Source organism: Lygodium microphyllum, chromosome 3, assembly GCF_053477565.2.
Source record: "Lygodium microphyllum isolate KBCC chromosome 3, Lygodium_microphyllum_v1.1.10, whole genome shotgun sequence".
Classification (NCBI taxonomy): Eukaryota; Viridiplantae; Streptophyta; class Polypodiopsida; order Schizaeales; family Lygodiaceae; genus Lygodium; species Lygodium microphyllum.
Window position 1 is genome coordinate 108736856 of NC_141137.1, and position 20474 is coordinate 108757329.

Sequence of the window (20474 nt, forward strand, 5' to 3'; positions counted from 1 at the left end):
GTGTGGAGAGGGAGGACTATCGGAGTGACAAGAGAAGAGGGTTGAGTGAAGTGGTGGTGGTGAATGAATGAAGTGGCGGCCTATTTATAGGCATAAGCTGTCTAGGGTGGCACACCATTGAATGGGTGTCCACTAAAAAGGTGGCTAGAATGTGGGCACCAGCTCTTTTTGGGGCTGTCCGTGCGAAACGCTAATTGAAGTGTGTAAACTGAAGAAATGGTTTCTTAACAATGCTAACCAAGTTTCGTAGACACAACCACCAAAGTAGCAGGTCAATGATGTTAAATGATAAAAATACCCCAAATGAAAGGACAAAAAGATGAATGCCAAGATAAGGGGAAAAAAGCCCCAAACCTGATCTTAAGAGAGAAGATACTATCTTCGTCTCCATGCTGATGGAGACAATACTCACCAAGGCAAGAATTGAATACACCTTCGGTCGAGTTAGGACCGGTAAAGACCTACAAAGTTAGTTGTCATGAGGACATGAAATTTTAATGCTTTGCTTAGCATTTGATTCAAAGTTAATCAAATGTGCAAAGGTGACTTGCATATGTGAGATGCAAGTATTTATTTCATCTTGTGGGACCTAGGTGTCAGAAGTGGTGTAGCAATGGAAGCATAAACAACATGCTGAAATAAATTGCTGAAACATAAGACAAGAAAAAATAAACACAAATACAGATGAGAACTCAGATGTATGCTCGGGAAACGGAATCCACATCAAACACGAGACAACAGCATACAACAGTGAGTCACTAGCTGTGTGGGCACCCTGGCTCCGGCTCCTCTCTCCTCGGAAGATTCCACAAATGATGGCTGAAGTACATAAGAGGAGGAGGAGCCCCAACAATATATAGGCATAAAATGGGGGGAGCATTAAATGTAGTTGGCCAGCATTAAATGCTCCCTAGCCCTAAAAAGGACACTAGAAAATGCCAGAACAAAATACTATAAAAAGGCCACAGCCTCTGCAACACAAACTCACCCTGAGCTGACTAATCTGCTAACACCCTCTCTCAGATTAGGGGTGATCTGATACAATACAATAGTACAATGATGGGGTATCATAAACTATACAACATAGAACCACCAGAAGAACCATAGATATCCAAGCAGTGAGTGGCCAGCCCACCACCAAGATGCCTTAGAGAGTATCTGACGTCGATGTCGATCATAATAGCACCACCTGAAAATAGAGAATAATCATAGCAACTCTCTATGTTATGTCACCTATGTCACTCAGCACATACAAGACCAAGCTACCAAACATGTCTCGGAACATGTGACTATGGAATCCTCGCCTTCGGCCTAAACCGCCAAAGTGTCTCCTCATGTGAGCTCCAGACGAAAGCCTCCCGCTCTTTGTCAAGTAACCAGCCCATCATGAACTTGGATATCAATCCTAGCTCTAGGATTTGTACTTGCTAGACTTCGGTTGATGCGTCAGGGAAGTCCCTCTCTGGATCCTGCGCATCTGTATAGACATATAGATGAGGCACAGCTGCCCCATCTCACCACCCTCTCACACTCCCTCTCTGGCATTGGAGAGTTGCGAGTGATGTCTGCATCACCACCACTAGAAAGCAGCTGAGGAAGGGGCCACTAAGCTCTTCCCTCGATCCGAAGAAGAGGATTCCTTCCGCGCCTTGGACTTCGCCTTGGTTGGAGGATCGAGATCAGGATCTGAGGCAGATGACTCGTTGGAGGAGGCCACATCCCGTTTCATCTTCTGCTCCTTGTTCTTCCTGGAAGCCACTAACTCTTTGCAGTCCTTCCTTAAATGACCTTTCTTGCCATAGTGATAACATTGGGCCTTCGACTTCTTCATCTTTGAACCCCTCTCTAAAGCTGCAAGAGCCTCACCTGAACCTCCATAATGTGATGGAAGCCTCCCCTGTAGTCGCAAAGTGGCCTCATGCTCAAGTAGCATGGAGGATATGTGAAGAAAACTGACAGGAGTCGTAGATGTCTGCGCCCGTAAAGCATTCGCCATTCCATCAAACTCTCGAGGAAGCTTGTAGAGTACCGTACCAACAAGATGTGCCTCTGATAGGGCAGATTGCATAGTGCGAAGTTGGTCTTGGAGTTGGGTAACACGAAGTAGGAAGGATTGAATCGTATCTTTGGATTCAAACTTCAGTTGGTGGAGCTGGCCATAGAGAGTAATGGCCCTCATGATGGAAGGAGCCTCGTACATCAACTGTAACTTCGACCATACAATTGAAGCCGTTGTATAGGAGGTGACCGCCGGTAGGACTTCTTTGGAAATACATCGAAGTAATGCCGAATAAGCACGGGCATCATCCGAATCCCATGTAAGCACTGCCTCCTCATGGTTGTCTTTATCAAAATCAGATGGAACTGGAGAAGCTTGTTGAGGACGTGCCACATCTTCGTTAACCACATACCATGACCGCTTTTGAATAAACCAAGCCTTCATCACTGCACTCCACGTGTAATAATCAAGTCCATGGAGCTTGTCATCAGTGGATGTGCATGGAGGAGCCATTTGGAGAGGATTTAGAAAAGAAGTAGAGAAAAGAAGGGATTGGGAGAGGGAACACAGCCAAACCACGAGCACAGACTGCAAAAACCAAGAGTTCACATGCAGTATAACCCAAAAACTGATCAAAAGAAGCCAAAATCTGCTGCACAAAGTCAAAAAATCAGTTGAAATCTGCTAGAAACAACAAAAACGGCATGTTCTGCCAGTCGCCCAGCCCAAAATAGTGCTGTAAACAGAAAAACGCAGGCTGCACACTGCCTAAACAGGTGTAGGGAACTGTCGCCAGCAGCCTGATGAAGAAAACATAGGCAGCAGGAGGTGTGGGACAGGCGAGCGATGCACATGCTGATCAAAACGAAAAGTAGGGAAGCCAAAATCTGGTCGCAATCAGGTTGACAGTAGTCGCCAAGGCAGCAGAGGGGTAAATCAGTCCTGAAATCAGCAATAAAACATAGCAGAAACACAAATCCTGAAAACTGATACCATGTCAGAAGTGGTGCAGCAATGGAAGCATAAACAACATGCTGAAATAAACTACTGAAACACAAGACAAGAAAAAATAAACACAAGTACAGATGAGAACTTAGACGTATGCTCGGGAAACAGAATCCATATCGAGCACGAGACAACAGCATACAACGACTCACTGGTTGTGTGGGCACCCTGGCACCGGCTCTTCTCTCCTCAAAAGAATCCACAAATGATGGCTGAAGTACATAAGAGAAGGAGGAGCCCCAACAATATATAGGCATAAAATGGGGGGAGCATTAAATGCAATTAGCTAGCATTAAATGCTCACTAGCCCTAAACAGGGCACCAGAAAATGCCAGAAATTTTTTTTATCAAAAGGCCATAGCCTCTACAGCACAGACTTACCTTGAGCTGACTGATCTGCTAACATTAGGACCCTGAGAGATTAGCTGCTGCTAAAGGCAAAAGTTGTAAGTTATTTCTATAGGTACTCGGTGGTACTTGATGTTAGATTTGGGCCTAAATCGATGTATTGGCCACTAATGCAGTGGTGACATTAGAGAGTAGGCATTAATTAATTAATTAATGCTGGTCTAAGGGTCAATAATTGCTCTAGGAATACTTGGGAGGCAAATTGACCTAGCCAATTTAATTATTGGTTGGTGATTTTTTTTTGGTGCTAAAATATGTCTCGAAAATTAATTTAATAAGATGGATGATATTGGAAAATGGGATTAGAAGGTTGCCACTTGGCAAAACTTGCCCATGCAAGTGGAAAAAATGTTTTTGAGGCTTGAGAGAGAGAGAGAGAGAGAGAGAGAGAGAGAGAGAGAGAGAGGGGGGAGACATTTTCCACCAGTTTGAGCCATCAGAGGAAGAGATTTCAGTCGATCTTTGTTGTAAATCCTAATTTACATCAGAAATCAAGGTTTGATAGCCACCTCGGGATGCATTCTCTGAATTGAGGGCCTAGGACTTGAATTCTAGTAGCTAAAGTTCAGGAATTTCAAGGAGATTCAAGAGGCCTCCAACCAATATCTGATTTGGGGTTGAATTTGTCTTTCAAGGAGCAGGTTGAAAGCCAATCCCCAAGCAAACCATAAGGCAAATTGGTTTAAAGGCTTGCTGGTCATTTACGACAGCAAAAGGCAATGGGAGAGTGAAGGAAATTTAGGGAATTTTATTGTACGTTCTATTGAGATTGCAATTCAAGATAAAGAAATACTGCAATGGGTGCTAGTTTTGGGGCCAACAAGCCACCCAATGTCCAAGATTAAAGTGGTAAAGTGTGCATTTTAATTACTTGCTGTAATTACAGTTAAATTAGGTCATTACTATCCTCTTTGGGAAGGAAGGCTGGTTTCAGAAACACAATGAACTCAAACACTAACACAAAAACTCAAAACACAAAATGATGATGATGAATTACAATGAATGTGGAATGTAAATGAGTGAATGTGTATAATGCTTAGGTGGAGAGTTGTCCAACAGACGGTGGCTCTCGTGGGAGTGGGCTAAGGGAGGTGTTGATGTGTGTTATCCACAAGAGGCAGATCTTGGGTGTTGTAACCATTAGTTAGAGCAGAGGTTGATGAAGAAAAGTGTTGAACACAAAAACTAATGGCTTTAGATAGTGATGATATCGGCGAGTTGGGGCAAAATGGAGCAGAGGCTGATGAAGAAAAGTGTTGAACACACAAAAACTGATGGCTATAGATAATGATTACATTGGCGAGCTGGGGCAAAATGTAGCCTATAGGAGTGGCGAGGGCCTAGGCTGAAGGGTGATAGTTGGAGATGACCACGACAATAGACTGAATGGAGAGGACAGCGATTGGGGCAAAATGCAGCCCGGAATAGTCACTAGGATGAAGATGACAGCTTTGGATGGTCACTTAGGAGTTAGAGATGATGGCGGCAGCAAAATGAGATGAAAGGTAGGTTGGAGGAGTTGCTAGACCGATGGGCGCTAGAGCTAAGGATCACCGTGGTAGCAATTGGATGGGATGCCTGATGGATGGAGGCCAGGATGAATTGGGATCATCTACAAAACAAGGGATGAAGCAAGTGGCTGAGTAGCCTCCTATTTATGACATGAATCCTCCCAAAGTTTGGGTGTTTGCTTACGAGACATAAAAGTTTGATAATTTTTGATTTGGGCTGTTTTAATGAGCTGATTAAGGTTTAATGAGAGATGCTTCTTTTTTAGCTTAATATCCTCATTGTGGAAAGACCATTCATCCAAACGAGAATTGCTAGAAGAAATACCCTCACCCTGCTCTACATGTGAATGGTGGATCTAAGGAATCTACATTTGTTCCCCCCATCATTACAAGAAGATATTTCTTTCCTTATGCTCACTAGGAAGCCGATTCTATTGTGGCTTTCTTATCAATCGAGAAGCCTTGGTTGGTTGATAGTGGGGCATCCAATCATATTAGACTTTGATATGAATGGCTCTGCAATCTTCATTATCAAGAGCTCTCCATCATTGTAGGTGACATCACACATGTGCCTATCTGTAGTTTTGGCACCATGGCATTGCTAGTGGTCATGATCGTGGTTGTGAGCTCTACACTAAATCAATGAGGGACATTAGGAGCTCCATCTGGCCCACTCATTTTGGTCACTTTTGGTCTTATTGTCCTTTGTCCCTATTTTTGGGCCCCTTCTATTTGTTCGGCATGGGGCATCATGTGAGAATATTTTGAGGATTTCTTTAGGATTTTGCTACTCGAGTATTTTTAGGGTTTCTTGCCTATTTATAGGCATGCTTGTGAGTTGGTCATTATCATTTCCTGCCTTGTGATTTCTAGCACCCTGATTGTAGCTACACAATGTAGCATGTGGAGGGGCTGATTATTGTATTCAGCCTCCATCTAGTACTCAGCAGAGCTCTCTCTTCATTGTCTTCATTGTTTCTTCTTGTTGGATGTTCCTCTTTCGCTGCCCTCTCTCACGTGGTATCGTCACCTATTCACTGCGAGCAGGGTTGCACATTCCACCAACTTCTTCCTTTCTCACCATAGCTTGTGTTTACAACCAGCAGCCCTTCATCCTGCTTCTCTAGCTGTTTGCCCATCCTTTCCACCAATTCATTGTGCTGTTTTCACCTTGCCTTCACCTTTTCTCAGCATTTGATGTCCCTAACCCTTCGTTTTGCAGTTCTCTTTGTTCATGACTGTTGCTGCACACTGTTCAAGTTTCTGCCCTGCCCATGTCTAGACAAGCCTGTATTTTGCTGCTCAACAGCTTGCTGGTCATTTGATGAAGTGCTGCATCTTTATGCTGGATTGTATGGTGGACCTCTGCAAAGGCTGGAGATGTATGTTTTTCTACTGGATCAGCTGCTGGGTTCTGCATTTCTGTGCTACGGACTGCTGGTGGTTGTGTTTTTACTCTCGACAACCGCGAAATGCTGAAGGCTTTTGTTTAGAGGTCATCGATTTCGTGCCTCTGCTGTGCTTCACTTTGTTAGCAGATTAGTCAGCATATGTGTGAGTTTGGTTGTGTTTTATTGGCTTGTGCATTTCTTTTTCTGTATGGATCAATGGGTGCTAGTAAATTTGGCTTGTTTTATGGGCGATTGGTCATTTTGGCTGGCCAAATGTTATTTTAGGCCACTTTGTTACTTGCTGGTCTTGTTGGAGAGAGGGAGCTGGTACCAGTGGCCATTTAGCTGCTGGAGACTCACTATGTATTCAACTGTCTCATGCCTTCGTATATGGGTTCCATTTCCCGAGCATCTTCTGAGTTCGGCTTTTGCAATGTTCTTCTCTATCTTTGCAATCTCTCTTTTTCATTCTGTGGGAGGAAGTGAAACATAGTCCCCTTGAATGTTGCATTGGAGTGGAATGAAGGAATCTAAGTTTATAGTGGTCTTATTGCTTCTGCAACCTGTGTTCTTCACGGAAGAGGATCTTTAGCTTTGAGAGCACCTCTGTTTTGATGCCATGTAAAGAAACTGTAGGGTTTGCACTAGAGACAATAGTGTATATGACCAACACTAGCAATGAATGAACTCAAAATCACACAAAATGGACGAATCATGACTGAAATCAAATGATGATATGATGGCCTTAGGCCTGTCTGTAAGACTGGGACTGAGTGCTGATCGGCAAGTCAAGGAGTCGGTGAGGACGGAGTGGCTCAAGATGGCTGTGTTGTGCAGGCTGATCAAGGGCAACAGCACTTGTAGAAGGAATGTGCACTATGGATGGAGCGAAAGACAGTCCTCTAGGAAGGGGATCTTGAAGGAGACACCAGATAGATGTGGGTAGTATTGAAGGGATCAAAACATAGTTCTGCAGCTGATGATGTAGAGAGAGTGGCCTTGATGTCCAGCAGCAACAAAATGCAGATGTAGGCTACTATGCTGATTGGGAAAGCCTTTGGGAAGATTTTTGATCACTGTAGATCATCAGTGACAGGCTGCACATGGAGCAGTGGCAGAAAACACTAGAAATCCTTGAAGAGGATCTGTAGTCTTTAGTGATAGAGTGCAATGGGGACTTTGCAGATATGAAATTCTTAAATGTTTACGTTTTTAATGAGTGTATTTATTCTTACTGACTTTTATTTATGTCTGACTAAGTAACCAACATTCATATTTGGACCAGTCAGTCACTCTTGGTGTATTTATAGTCCCCTCTTGTCAGTTGAGGCTCTCTCCAATCTCCACCTGTGTAAAGATCCTGAAGGGGATTTTTCAGTGGTTTTATTCATGTATATGCATTTCTTTGCAAATGCCTGAGTATTTTTCTTCGTTTTCTGTTTTTTAGATACAGAGATGGCTCTTCTTACGTTAAGGATGGGTTTCTAGGGGCAGCTAGGCTGAAATCCTAATAACGGATGATGCAGAAATGTTGGTCCAGAGTGAAAAGTTAGCTTATCTGGTGGCTCTGAATCCTTGTGACTCTGCAAGAGACTCAGTTGTGCAAAGTACTAATGATTTAATCCTGGGTGGTTGATCATGATGTTTCTGTAGTTATCTGGTTCCATGGGGCCAGTACAAACTAAAATTTTATGGGAAACATAAACTTTCCCTCTTCTTCTCTTCAATAATTCTGAATTAAGAAGAGTCTGTTCAAGTTTTGAACTCTTACAGGTAATGTATGATTATCAAGGCAATGTCTGTATTAGAATCAATGTACTCTCACTATTATTCAGGAGATTGTGCTTCGGTTCGCTTTTTACCTTTTCTGCTTACTGACAACATGCTTTTTCATTTTTAATGATAAGATTCAACTTATACGAATTGAATCACGGGTGCCTGAGTATGGCTGGACCACGCAGAAGGTGTTTCACCTGATGAACTTCATCGTAAATGCAGGTGAGGTTAGCGAAACAGTATATCAGAATTCTATTGCACAAGAGTCAGACAAGGTCTATCATCTAATGCTTTCTGTCTTTCGTATTGACAGCTAGAGCTGTAGTGTTTGGCTTCCATAACAAGGTTTTCAACTTTCAGCCAACAGTAAGTTGTGTCTATTCTACAAGGGTTTTTAAATTATTGTTTTATGCCAGCTGTGAGATGAAATGTTTGGGACCAAAGCTAGGTTGCAAGTCATTTCTGTGATTCTGGATAATTTTGTGATGTTACTTTTCCTCTTTTGCTCTGTGCTTGGATTTTATTTTCTCTCTGTTGTGTTGAGTTTTGATCTTTGCAGTTCTTTAGGCTGGTCTTTCTTGACCTGCCAGGGTTGATCTTCTTCTCAACTTACACCCTCCTTGTTCTCTTCTGGGCTGAAATATACCATCAGGTAGAGATGACGTGTCTTACTTTCCACATGATAGTACTGTGAATGTGTATGTTTGTTAATGCTTTCTTTGATAGGCATTTTTATCCATAAATACCAGGCAAGGAGCTTACCCACAGAAGGCCTTCGGCCAGGGTTCCTGATCATAAATGGAGCCGTTTACATCATACAGGTGGGTTCCCGGGAGTTAACAGTACTTTTTTTCCTTGCCCTTATGTTTTGTGACCTGTCTGTGAACCATTGCCTGCAAATTCCCATGAATGCACATGCATGCATGCACCTTTATAGTTGTAACACTATTTTAACAGGTTGGCATATGGGTGTATGAGTGGATTAGTCCGAATGAAGTCATCATTGCCATATCCCGTTTGTTCTTTGCAGGTAAGTCTTGGTTTTCAGAGTTGTCAGTTTCAAACAGTACAGAAAAATTTGCATAAAAAGCAAATATAGTGTATCTTAAACTTGTCTACTTGAGATCCTGTAAGGCTAAAGACACTAGCTCAATACTTTTCTTGCAGTTGTATCTTTGATTGCAGCATTGGGATTCCTCATCTATGGAGGAAGGTAATTGTGCCAGAGTGTTTGAAACCATGTACTTGGTATTGTTGATTTCTTATGGAAACTTTGCAAAACACGGCTGTTTTGTAGGCTTTTCTTGATCCTCAGGAGGTTCCCAATTGAGTCAAAGGGTCGGCAAAAGAAACTTCGAGAGGTATATCCTTTATTTTGAAGGATTAGCTTCATGACTGTATGCTATGCATTCAGTGCATTGTTAAAGTGACTGTTACCACAAAGGCAATCTGTCTTACTCGTACATTTGTCTGCTGCATTCATGCTGTAGTATCACGAGTATGAATGTTTTTACTTAGCTTTTTGTAACATGCATTACCTACCAACTTTTTGTAACATGCATATGTTGTGTTATCACAAGTCAAGATTCTTGCTTTTAGATGCTTGTCTTTCTATTATGCTACCAAAGGCAATTGGTATGCATGTAGGGGAAAAGAGAATCAAGGAGATATAGATTTATTGTTATCTATTGGGCATAATTTTTATATTGCCCGGCAAGGGTCCTAACCCAAAAAAAAAGAGGACCTTTGTCCTTTTGCTTCTTTTCATGTCATCATAGGGTTGCCCGAAGAAACAGTATACAAATGTATGTGCTATCGGCTCTTTCCATTCAGTTAGTTCTTGTGCTAGGGGTTTCATAATGTAGTGTCAAGGTGTTCTAGTTGGCTTATCGTGATTAGCTTTTGATATGACCTTGGAGTGATAAAGTAATGAATTTGGCAGGATTGTTAACTGTACTACTTTAGACAGACACTGCATTTTCTTGCATTTAATCCAAGGCCATCTTTATTTTTCTTTTAGATTCTAAAAGTCCTATGATTTTCAATCAAGTATGTGGCTTTTGTGACAAGTTGTGATTTCTGATAATCCAGGTTGGATCTGTGACTCTAATATGTTCTACCTGCTTCATGATTAGAAGTATTGTGGTAAGTCTTTTTGGTTGAGAGATGAAATGAATGATAGGCTTTTCGAATTAAGCCTCATATTTTGAAAGGCTAATAGGGCATCCATATTGTTTGCAGGCTGCATGGTCTGCATTTAGCAATGCAGCAAATTTGGATGCCTTGTACCATCCTATTCTGAATCTTTGCTACTATGTGGTATGCTTGTTTTTCATATCTTATTTTTCATCTTTCATAGAGTGGCTACTCTATGACATGTGGATTTGGTGTGGAGGGCAGGTTGTGGAAATTGTGCCATCTGCACTGGTTCTCTTCATTTTGCGCAAGCTGCCACCAAGAAGGGTGTCTGGCCAATACCACCCTATCCGATGATAATCTTGGTTTTGTGAGTCTAACATGAGCACCCCTCATGTCAAAGTGTTTTTGAGCATCCTTATTGATTGCAATTTTGATCTCTACTGCAAATGCCAGCTTTATTTTTGTTTATTTTTCCCTGTTTGGAGCAGGATAGAGCACTATTTAATTTGAAACATTTTATGAATTGGAGCTGCAGGTTATCTTATCCTGTAGTATGTACTTCTACACATGTTCATTGTCTTTATTTTATTACTTAGCATATATTATATACTGCATATTCTTTATATGCATGAGCAGTTCAGCTTTTCCATGTATTCTAATCATGTACAGAAAACGTGTATGCAAACAGTTGTATCCTAGTCTCTGTGATAGGTTAGCACTAGTGACCCCCTTTTGTGCATCTTTTTCACATTACTGAAATAAAAAAAGGGAATGTGTCAGAGCTTGGGTGCTTTGTGCATTAGTATTGGCATGGATGCCTACTTGTCTATTTACAAAATTGTATCTATCTGGATCCTTTATTATTCTGGAGCTCATTTGGTAAGTAGAAATATTGTGTGTAGATTTCTTGGCTGTAGCATCAAGCGTATGAGCCAATGGGGTTACACCCTGTAATAGTTTAGCAGTAGTAACCCACTTTTTTGCATCTTTTTTCACATTACTAACATAAAAAAAAAGAAATGTGTCATAGCTTGGGTGGCTTATGGGTTAATGTTGGCATGAATGCCTACTTGTCTATTTGCAAAATTGCATTTATCTGGATCCTTTCTTATTCTTGAGCTCATGAGGTAAGTAGGAACATTGCCCTGTAGATTTCTTAGCTGTAGCATCAAGCATATGAGCCAATGGGCTTTCTTTTCTTCAAGGACCAGTCCCAGGGGAGAAACTTTCAATAAGCTACACTAATTAGAGAAAGACAATTCACTAGAAGGCATACAAATCAATTTAATGGCATACCTTTATTTAGTCAACTTGGACTAATCTGATTTCACTTGATCACAGAAAAGTAGATCTTCACATAGCATGTCGTCTAAGAGAAGCGTTCACTGAGCCCTGGTTCTACTGGAGTGCGGGTGACTGTTGTCTTCATGATTGGTGAGTGTCTGCTTAACTATTTACAAAGTTGGCACATTTTAAGCTCATCAGGTGTGAAGGGGTACTGCCTTTTTGTTTACCGTCAAGCTACTGTGAAGGATTTCTTGTTTTGCTGAAGTTAAGATGAAGCTTCCTGATTCTAATGCACCAGTGGAAAGTCAAGTTTCTTGTGGTAGTTTAACTTAGGATAGTTCCAACTGTGAGATGCGGAGGCAAATAGCCAACTCCAATATTCCAATACCTAGTTTTTGGTATACGAGAATCTATGACTTCCAATGTTATAGCCAACTAGTGTGTTGCAATGTATGAGCACCAACATTGTCTACTTCTTCATTTTGAGGAAACACTCTTTTCTTCTCACTTAAACCTCAACATCTTCTCCTCCCCCTCCTATCCAATTTCTCTTTTGTGCTCACCCTTGGGTTGATTGCATGTTTAATATGCCATTTTTTGTAAATTTGGGATTCAAAAGAGAGATAAAAGGTTGCATGACAAAGCACAAAAATTTGTTCCATGATTTGATGTTTCTCCCAATTAAGCATGAAGATGATTAGACATCTACTTCTCATTACATTAGGCATTACCTACTTATAACCATTATTGTCGTGTCCATACATAAACTTTCATAGAACTTTCAAAATATTTTTCATGAAGTGAGGATTCGAATACCAATCGTCATAACCCACTAAAGGTAGCGGATGTATTTAATAAGAGGTCTTTAAAGTTTGGATCAATGATAGAATTCAAGGAGGTCCAATGGTTGCACTTTATATGTCATTTTGTATGGTGAAACTCCCATTCTAATAATAAATAACATGATGTTTCAAATTTGAACTAGAGTCCATTATGGCTAATGGAGAAATCATTCTTTGTTTAAGGGGAATGCAATTTTACTCTTAGAGGTGTAGCATCAAAGTACATACATTGCTTACAGGGACAAAATCAATAGTGATAACTGAAAAGACATACATCATAGGTCAAAAGAGTCACTTGAGAAGCTTACTCATTGTCCTTAATGAGCTCTCTCTCTTGGCTATCAACGTAAGAGCCTCAACAAGCACTTTAGAACAAGAACAGGCCAAGATGATATTGATGCACAAGGCCAAGTAGCTCTAAGCCAAATAGACCTAATTATTAGAGCCCTCATTATTCTCTAGTGTTAGATTTCTCAACGAAATTTTCTCTTCAATGAGTAGCATTTACTTTCAACTTGGTAGTGTGTTGTTGCCTAATGCTAGCCATGCTCTTCATCATTGTGTATTAGAGGCTCTTGATGTCTCTATATTCCCCAAAAAGGTGCTTAGTGCTTTCATGAGCACATTGTATAACACACATAGGGATATTACTTTGAAATTGGAAAGCCCATCATTGGTTGGAAGTTTGTTAGCTATGACATGCTACATTATAACATCAAGTTTGTGTGAAGGGGTATTAAGCATCCTTTTCCAAGTTCTAAGAGAGTAGTTAGCTTTCTACTGTGACTTATTACCACCTCGCATTATGTTCTTAAAAGCCCTAGGCCAACTATATTTCATTTTGCACATGATTGGCTCTAGCCACCTTGAATATTTCATTCGAAGAGTCTAGCAATAGTTTGATGGAGTGCAATGAAGGATGTAGGAGCATTATCCGAAATGTCAAACTACCAACAAACCCCTTTATTGTGTAGTTTTATGCACGTTTTATGTTTAATAGTGGTTGGTAGAAAGGTGCCAACATAAGCCACATAATGTAGCCAAATGTTGAGATGCAAGGAGGGATCTCCTTTCTTAAGAGAGGGCTCTTAGCAAGCTCAATCAATGTAATGCCTTCTCCATCACATTCGCTAGTTTTTTTCACTACCAAATAGTATATCCTCCAATGTGTAGTTGGGTTATGTATGGAAGAAGACTTTGACAATTCTTGCCTAGTTTGAAAGAAGGCCCATGGTTGGTTATCACTTAGCCTTTTTAAATACAAAAGAACAACCTTAAAAAAAAATGAAAGGACAATTTGTTAACTTGGCTCTCAAAAATTCAAGGTCAACATCACCCTTTCTCCTTATAGTAGTGATTTGAGTAATTTGACATTTTGGCTCTCAAAAATTCAAGCTTAGTACCAATTGTTCTCCTTGTAAGTGATTTGATCCCAAATATCTAACATATTTGGCTTCTTTCAATTTGCATTGGAAAAAGGGAGGATCATTGCACAAAAAAGCATAAGAGTAAGGATTGATCTTGACGATGTTATCCTTGTGGCTAATGCATGAGTAAATTCAATTTTCTTTCTAGTCTTTTGTTTGAACTTGTAAAGAAACCATTCAAATCATTGCTTCATGTTAATGCCAACAACAATGGGACACCTTAAATGGTGATATACATTGCATTTGGCAATCTCCTTGAATCCCATAGCATTAACCACTCAAGCTATCCCTCTAGGGGAGGAAGATCGTCTCAAACTTAGACTTGCTAATTTTTGATTTAAAAACCAAGGCAATTTGGTCGTAGATGTGCATCACTTAGCCTTGTGTAGCATTTTGGAACAAAATTTGTTGAAATTGTTGCAACAAGCATTTTGGAACAAAAGCTAGGTAATTGTAATGCCTTGATACCACCTTCTAGGATTCTATAGGTAATTTTGGATAGCGGGGAGCTAATTGTTGGTGCAAATAAGAGGGGAGAGAGAAAGCATCCATGGTTAATACTTCTCCTTAATTCAAAGATTTATATAAATAAACCCTTAATGTTGATTGCGGCAAGACATCAGGAAACAAGACCTTCACCATATGTCAAAACATTACTTGAATCCCATATTTTTCGAGGATAGAGATGACAAATTTCCAAAATACATGACCATAAGCTTTTTCAAAGTTTGTGTTGATTAAGAGAAAATTCTCACTGTTATGAGCCACGATCAATCTCAAATATGAAGTTCAATGTTACATCATGAATGTTAGGCCCATGTACAAAGCAGTATTGCCTATTGTGTACTAATTTGGGTAGTGCAAACTTGATTTTGGTTTCTTTTGTCTTCAATATTCCATTATGAATCTTAGGACTATGTATAAAACCATATTGCCTCTAGTGAACTAATTAGGATAGCACAAACTTGATTTTGGTTTCTTGTGTCTTTTCCATGACTTTATAAGTCACAATAAGAAGCATGGTCATAAGGAATCATTGACCAAGAAACCTCATCTCATGTGACTAACTTGACCACACCTTGATTTGTATTGAGATAGAGCACCCTTTTTGTGAAAGAAATTAGTTAATGCAGTGTCATGTGAACAACCATCCCATATAGTTGCAAAGCTTTAGATTGAAAATCCATCTTAACTTTGAGCTTTTTCATTCTTCATCACCTTGACCACATTCTCAAGTTCTTGTAGTATGAAGGGATGATCAAGCATTAGAGCCATGTTTGGATTCCATATAAAGAAAAAGATGGAAGTAATAGGAGCCTTATCCATCATGTTTGCCTTATCTCTCAATTGAATTTTAAGATCTAAAATTTGATAAAGCTCTCAAACTTTAACATAAGCTCCCATGTTTGCTTAAGCCCTCTTAAGATTTAAAATTTGATGAAGCCTCATCCATCATGTTTGGCTAAGCCCTCTTAAGGTCTAAAATTTGATGAAGCTCTTGAACTTTAATGTAACTTTCAATGTCTATAGGAGATGAAGAAGAATGCCATTGTTAGGCATGAGAAGAAGAGAATTGAGAACATTGCTTCTACATTTTTGAGCATGATCCAATCATAGTCACTCCCAACTTAAGCTTGATCTCTTCCATGCCTTTCACAGATTTGACTTACCACTTCCATGCAATGGTTCCACTTGGTAATAGGATTATTCATGAAGTGCTTATAGAAACCCATGATTGCTTTACTTATGGAGAAGCTTTGGTGTTAAAGCAAGCTAGTGATAAGTTTAAAGGGAGGTTCCATTAAATGTCCTAACACAAATGAGTCGTAAGGACATCATGACAGAGATATGATCTAATACTAGCACATCAAAGAGGTCCCTACATTTCAATTCAAGAGACATATTCCCTTTATTGGATTAGTAAAGTGATCCAACCATGCTTCCCTCCATGTGTTGACAAGGTGTTAATTGTGTGAAGTAAGTGTTTTTCTACCATCTTCAAGCATGATTGAGGCAGCATTAACAAGATGATGCATGTGACAAATTGAGTTCAATGAGCTCCTTTCACACTTCAACATGCTAGCGATACCATGAGCTCTATGCTTTAGATTTATGTTTATATTCTAGTTGTTGAAGATTAAAGTGTCATTTTTCATATTAAAGTGAAGCCACATCCATTTTCCAACTTGTACTCTAGCCATTAGTGAGTGTAGATGGTGAGGTAATCCATGAACTGAATAATAATTTGATCCTTATGCCTATGGTAGCACCATCCTCATCCAATTTTCAGGGGAAGTTTTCATTTCTCCTTGATGTAACACATTGCCTTTTCCTTTGATTTGCATATTATCAACATACTTGTATTCTAAATGGCCAACCTTAGTAAGAGGCCCATCTTATTCTATAGCTTAAGCATTTTGGATGGACTCTCTTCATCAACCTAAGGAGAGTTGGTGGTAGATGACTATCCAATGCCCAAATCAACCAAAAGATACTTGATTTAGACACACTCAACAAGAGTTGTGAAAGTTGTCATATACTTAACTTCATAACTTGTAACGTGCTCGCCTTTCAGCTATTCAAACATGTTTTAGCGGTCCATCGAGAAACGAATCTAAGTGTCATCGCTCGACACTCCCAAGGAATGTTTCGGGGTTTGTTGCCTAGGGTTTCTCAAGTCTTTCTTGCAATGGAATGTTCATGATCAAACCCACTAGGATCGACCTGAAATCTGGGTTCCTGGGGCTAAGGTCTCCTGACAGCATTCTAGCGTCGGGTTTTGGACATCCTACTTTCCGCAGGGATACCCAATTCGAAGCAAATCCATACCGCACTTGGTTCAAAGAGAATGGAAAACAAGAGGGATGTGCGCTCAACCTCTCTGCCCATAAGGCATAGTCTCATTCCGATCCCCTAAAACGACATGAATCAGGTTATAACTTAAGAATACCTAAAGTCGAACAACGATAAATCCTTGTGAGAAGTCTCCCAGTTCTCTGGGACCACCCTGCCATAGGACGGACCCGTCGGGAATTCTGTTCACCTGCTTCCCTTGATAGCTTTATTTTTCTAATTAGATCCTACCACATTTATGTGTGACATTTAAAATTAGCTTCATTAATTAAGCCTTTTAGGGCAAAGGGTTCGTTCGTGTAATTTACAGCATATGCACGAAAACAAAACAAGCAGTCCTTTTGACAAACAAGTTTCTTAACTTATCTTCAAGTTAATCTTTGTCTCCTGCCCATACAGGAGAATTATGTATCCCTTCTGTCCAATGGAAGTACTTGGTCCAAATCACATGGCATCAAAATTTTCATCCTTTATCTAGAATAGGATCTTCCAACGTCCCATATGTTGGGCTCACGGGGATCTCCAACTCCATTCTGGACATGCAAGGGGTGTCTAGAGCTCCACCTGATCCACAAGCAGTCTAGGAGTGAGATGCCATTTCTGTGGTTGGCATTTTTACTACTCGACCTTCGGCCTGTGAATCGAGTAGTGTCCTCTCGGGGTAATCCGCGGTGCGATCTTGGAGATGATTCACCCGTGTAAAATATCCTTCATTAATTAATCTCTTTAGGAATCAAGCATGATCAAAGAAATCAGCCCTAATAACATCTTCCAGTGAAACATTCCCTTATTTTCCCATGGCTACTTGTCATTACTGACCTTTGCCATGCTTTTGCTATCAAACACAAGCACTTGGAATATTTTATCGAAATCACAATGTAACAATCAATTGATTGAAATAAAAACATTTAGGGTGTTGTTCAATCAACCAACAAAACTAATTGTATTTTTCCCAAACAATACAAGAATAGACGCAATAATAATTCCATTGCATATTTGCTCTCCCCCTTGGGATCAAAGAGTGATTCTATGCAAGATTTACTTAATACTTGTATGCACAATTCTTAATGTCATTCTTTATACGATTATGCCATTCATAATCCCTGACCGATTATTTTATCAACGAATAAGCCATACACAAGTAAGTGCAATTAACTTTTCTTAATACATGCACTTTGCAAACTCCATCTTTTGAAGATGTGAGAAGAGGTATATCTCTTCCCATGACCTATTCTCATACATCATAGCATGGGCCTAATGTATCTCATGCGAGAATCAAAGCAAGCATCTATCAATTTAGAAATATATTACTTACGATTGGAACCATAGTTGGATTGATAGTGATATCTTCACCTGAAGCTTCGTTGCTAGTTGTAGGATTATCATCTGCACGCGACATTCTTCACTTGGAGGCCATCGTCTGCAACTAGACTCAAGAGATTAAGAAGGTGGAATAGATTTGAGATGGGAGAGCGTAAGAGAAGATGGTTAAGTCGAGGATCGAGATAGAGGGAATTGTACAGCCTCTCGGGGTAACTCCTCTCTCTCTCTCTCTCTCTCTCTCTAAAGCTTTCTCTCACAATCTCATAGAGGGGTATCCTTCTCTCTGCCTCTCTCTCGCAGCCTTTTGGGGTCTCCTTATGCTACCTTGTGCCTTCCCATGCCCCATATTTATAATGAATTAGAGAGGAGGGGATGAGAGTGAGAACAAGAGTGGAGGGGCTATTGGAAGAATCAGTGATCTGATGCTCATATCATAAATCTGATAGTTGCATTGGCTCCAAAAGGGGGGTAAAACCCCAAGACACTTGATTAGAAAGCTCTCAATTTACTCATTTTCTCTGTTCGAAGTGATGTCTACTACTTGTAGACTGCATTCGCGGCGTGCGTGATTTTGCCAATCACTTTTCTTTATTTTTTTCTTTTAATAAAATCTCCAAAACTAACTACAACATCACTTGTCTTTTCTTTTAAATGACATCAAGTTCTATCTTTTTAGGAGAATATCTAAAATATACTTTTTTTGGACTATCCAAACTATATAAATTAATACTAGTGATTAATATGGCTTATAAGTCTCGTTCACGTTGTAACTTTTGTGAAGGGTGGTTACGGTCCTTGTCAATTTGAGAAAAATATCAGATTTATGACTCGATTTTAAAAAAAATTATATTTTTAATTAAATAAAAATGGTTAGCTATTAACGTTAGTTAGTTTTTACCTTAGTTAGTCTTTAGTTAGTAATCTTACTAACTTATTAATTAACTAACTAACTTTCGAAATAACCAACTAACTTTTATTGTGTGGAAATATTACATAACTAGAAGTGGTTAAGTAGCCACAATAGATTGCTTCTTACTCAATCACAATATGCATGAGCTACCAAGCATGAAGCAAAAATCACTTGGATAGATGAGTGTCGTAATAATAAATATCCCAAGGTATTAAGTATCACTCAAGTATTGGAAAATACACTTTTTATCTTCATAGGAGCTTGCAATGTTCAAGTCTACCTCCTTCACATTGTGTAAATTAAATGCCCAAATAGTGATGCAATAGGCTCAAATGCCACGTGTCAAAAGGTATATTAACTTAGCCTTTAAATCACAATTATGTATCTCATTGGGATTAGCGGGAGCAATATGTCATTGATATAAATCACAATGATTAGAGGCACATCATCCTCATATTTGACATTTAAGGGGCTTTCAATTGCACTACTTTGAAGACCATTTGCAATCACATATGCATGTAACTTCTCATACCAAGCTTGACGCGCTTTTGCTTTAGACCATACAATACCTTTTTCAATTTGCACACTTTTTTTTCTTGCCTTTTGTAAATAAAACCACGAGGTTGAAAAACATGTACTTTCTTATATAGATCACATTTCAAAATGTAGTTTTGATGTCTAACTATATACATTTCAACCATTATGAGTTGCTATTGCATAGATGCTATCAATTGATATTATATGGCAAGTGGAAGCAAATATCTTATCAAAGTGAATGCCCTTTTGGGAAGCACAACCCTTTGTTACAAGTCTAGCCTTATAGTGACCAATACTACCATCTAGCTTATGCTTGAACTTTCAAACCCACTTAGTATCAATGACATTTTTACCAAGAGGCAAGTCATATATGAACCAAGTACCATTTTTGACAATAATATCATATTCAAATTGCAAAGTACCCACCTAATGTTTTGGATTTGGTGTCTCTTCAAAAGAAACAAGCTCATTCTCTTCAAACAAACTAAAAATAGCCAATGCATGGCAATTGAGAGTTGATTTTAAGAGCAAATTCAAAGCATAAAAGTGGCTCAGAAGTTGTATTAGTAGGGGTTTTGATAGAAAATGTGTCGATCACACATCGAAGAGCTAGAGTTTTATTAGGTCGATTTGAAAGTCAAGAATTGAATGCAATGTCCATTTGTTGATCGGAGTGTGTTTGACCCCCCATTTAATGGTCGCAAGGTTTGGTGTTATAAAGTAGCTACTCGATTCAGAAGCTGAAAATTGCGTCCAAGAGGTGAAGTAGTTGTTTACATTACCTGGAATGTGCATGTGTTTTCAAATTTCAATTTTGAGTCTACTCGGGCCTTTGATTTTAAGCAAACCACTTGTCAACCATGCAAACACAAGGAAAACAAACCGGTTATTTGCCAATTAGTGATTAGGAAGGGGCATAACTCAAAATCTTTATGAGAGGGAGGGGGGTTTGCATTTTTTGGCACACCCCTTAAATCCCCATGAAATGGAGTTTGGCAACTAATGGAATTAGGAGTAGTCTGGGCTTTTTATAAATTTTCACTCTACTTCACTACGAGAAGAAAGA

At 39.6% G+C, this 20474-nt stretch overlaps 1 protein-coding gene across 1 annotated transcript in view; it reads left to right on the plus strand.

Moving 5' to 3' along the window:
- Window positions 1–12174, plus strand: part of LOC148038734 (tobamovirus multiplication protein 1-like) — a 48039-nt gene extending 35865 nt beyond the window's left edge. The window contains exons 2-12 of the mRNA XM_087674579.1: window positions 8222–8312; window positions 8404–8456; window positions 8650–8742; window positions 8840–8911; window positions 9048–9120; window positions 9258–9303; window positions 9388–9451; window positions 10182–10235; window positions 10332–10409; window positions 10491–10596; window positions 11571–12174. Coding sequence (XP_087530705.1) covers window positions 8222–8312; window positions 8404–8456; window positions 8650–8742; window positions 8840–8911; window positions 9048–9120; window positions 9258–9303; window positions 9388–9451; window positions 10182–10235; window positions 10332–10409; window positions 10491–10583 — 717 coding nt within the window. The 3' untranslated portion in view covers window positions 10584–10596; window positions 11571–12174. The remainder of the gene's footprint in view (window positions 1–8221; window positions 8313–8403; window positions 8457–8649; window positions 8743–8839; window positions 8912–9047; window positions 9121–9257; window positions 9304–9387; window positions 9452–10181; window positions 10236–10331; window positions 10410–10490; window positions 10597–11570) is intronic.
- Window positions 12175–20474: the final 8300 nt, after the last annotated feature.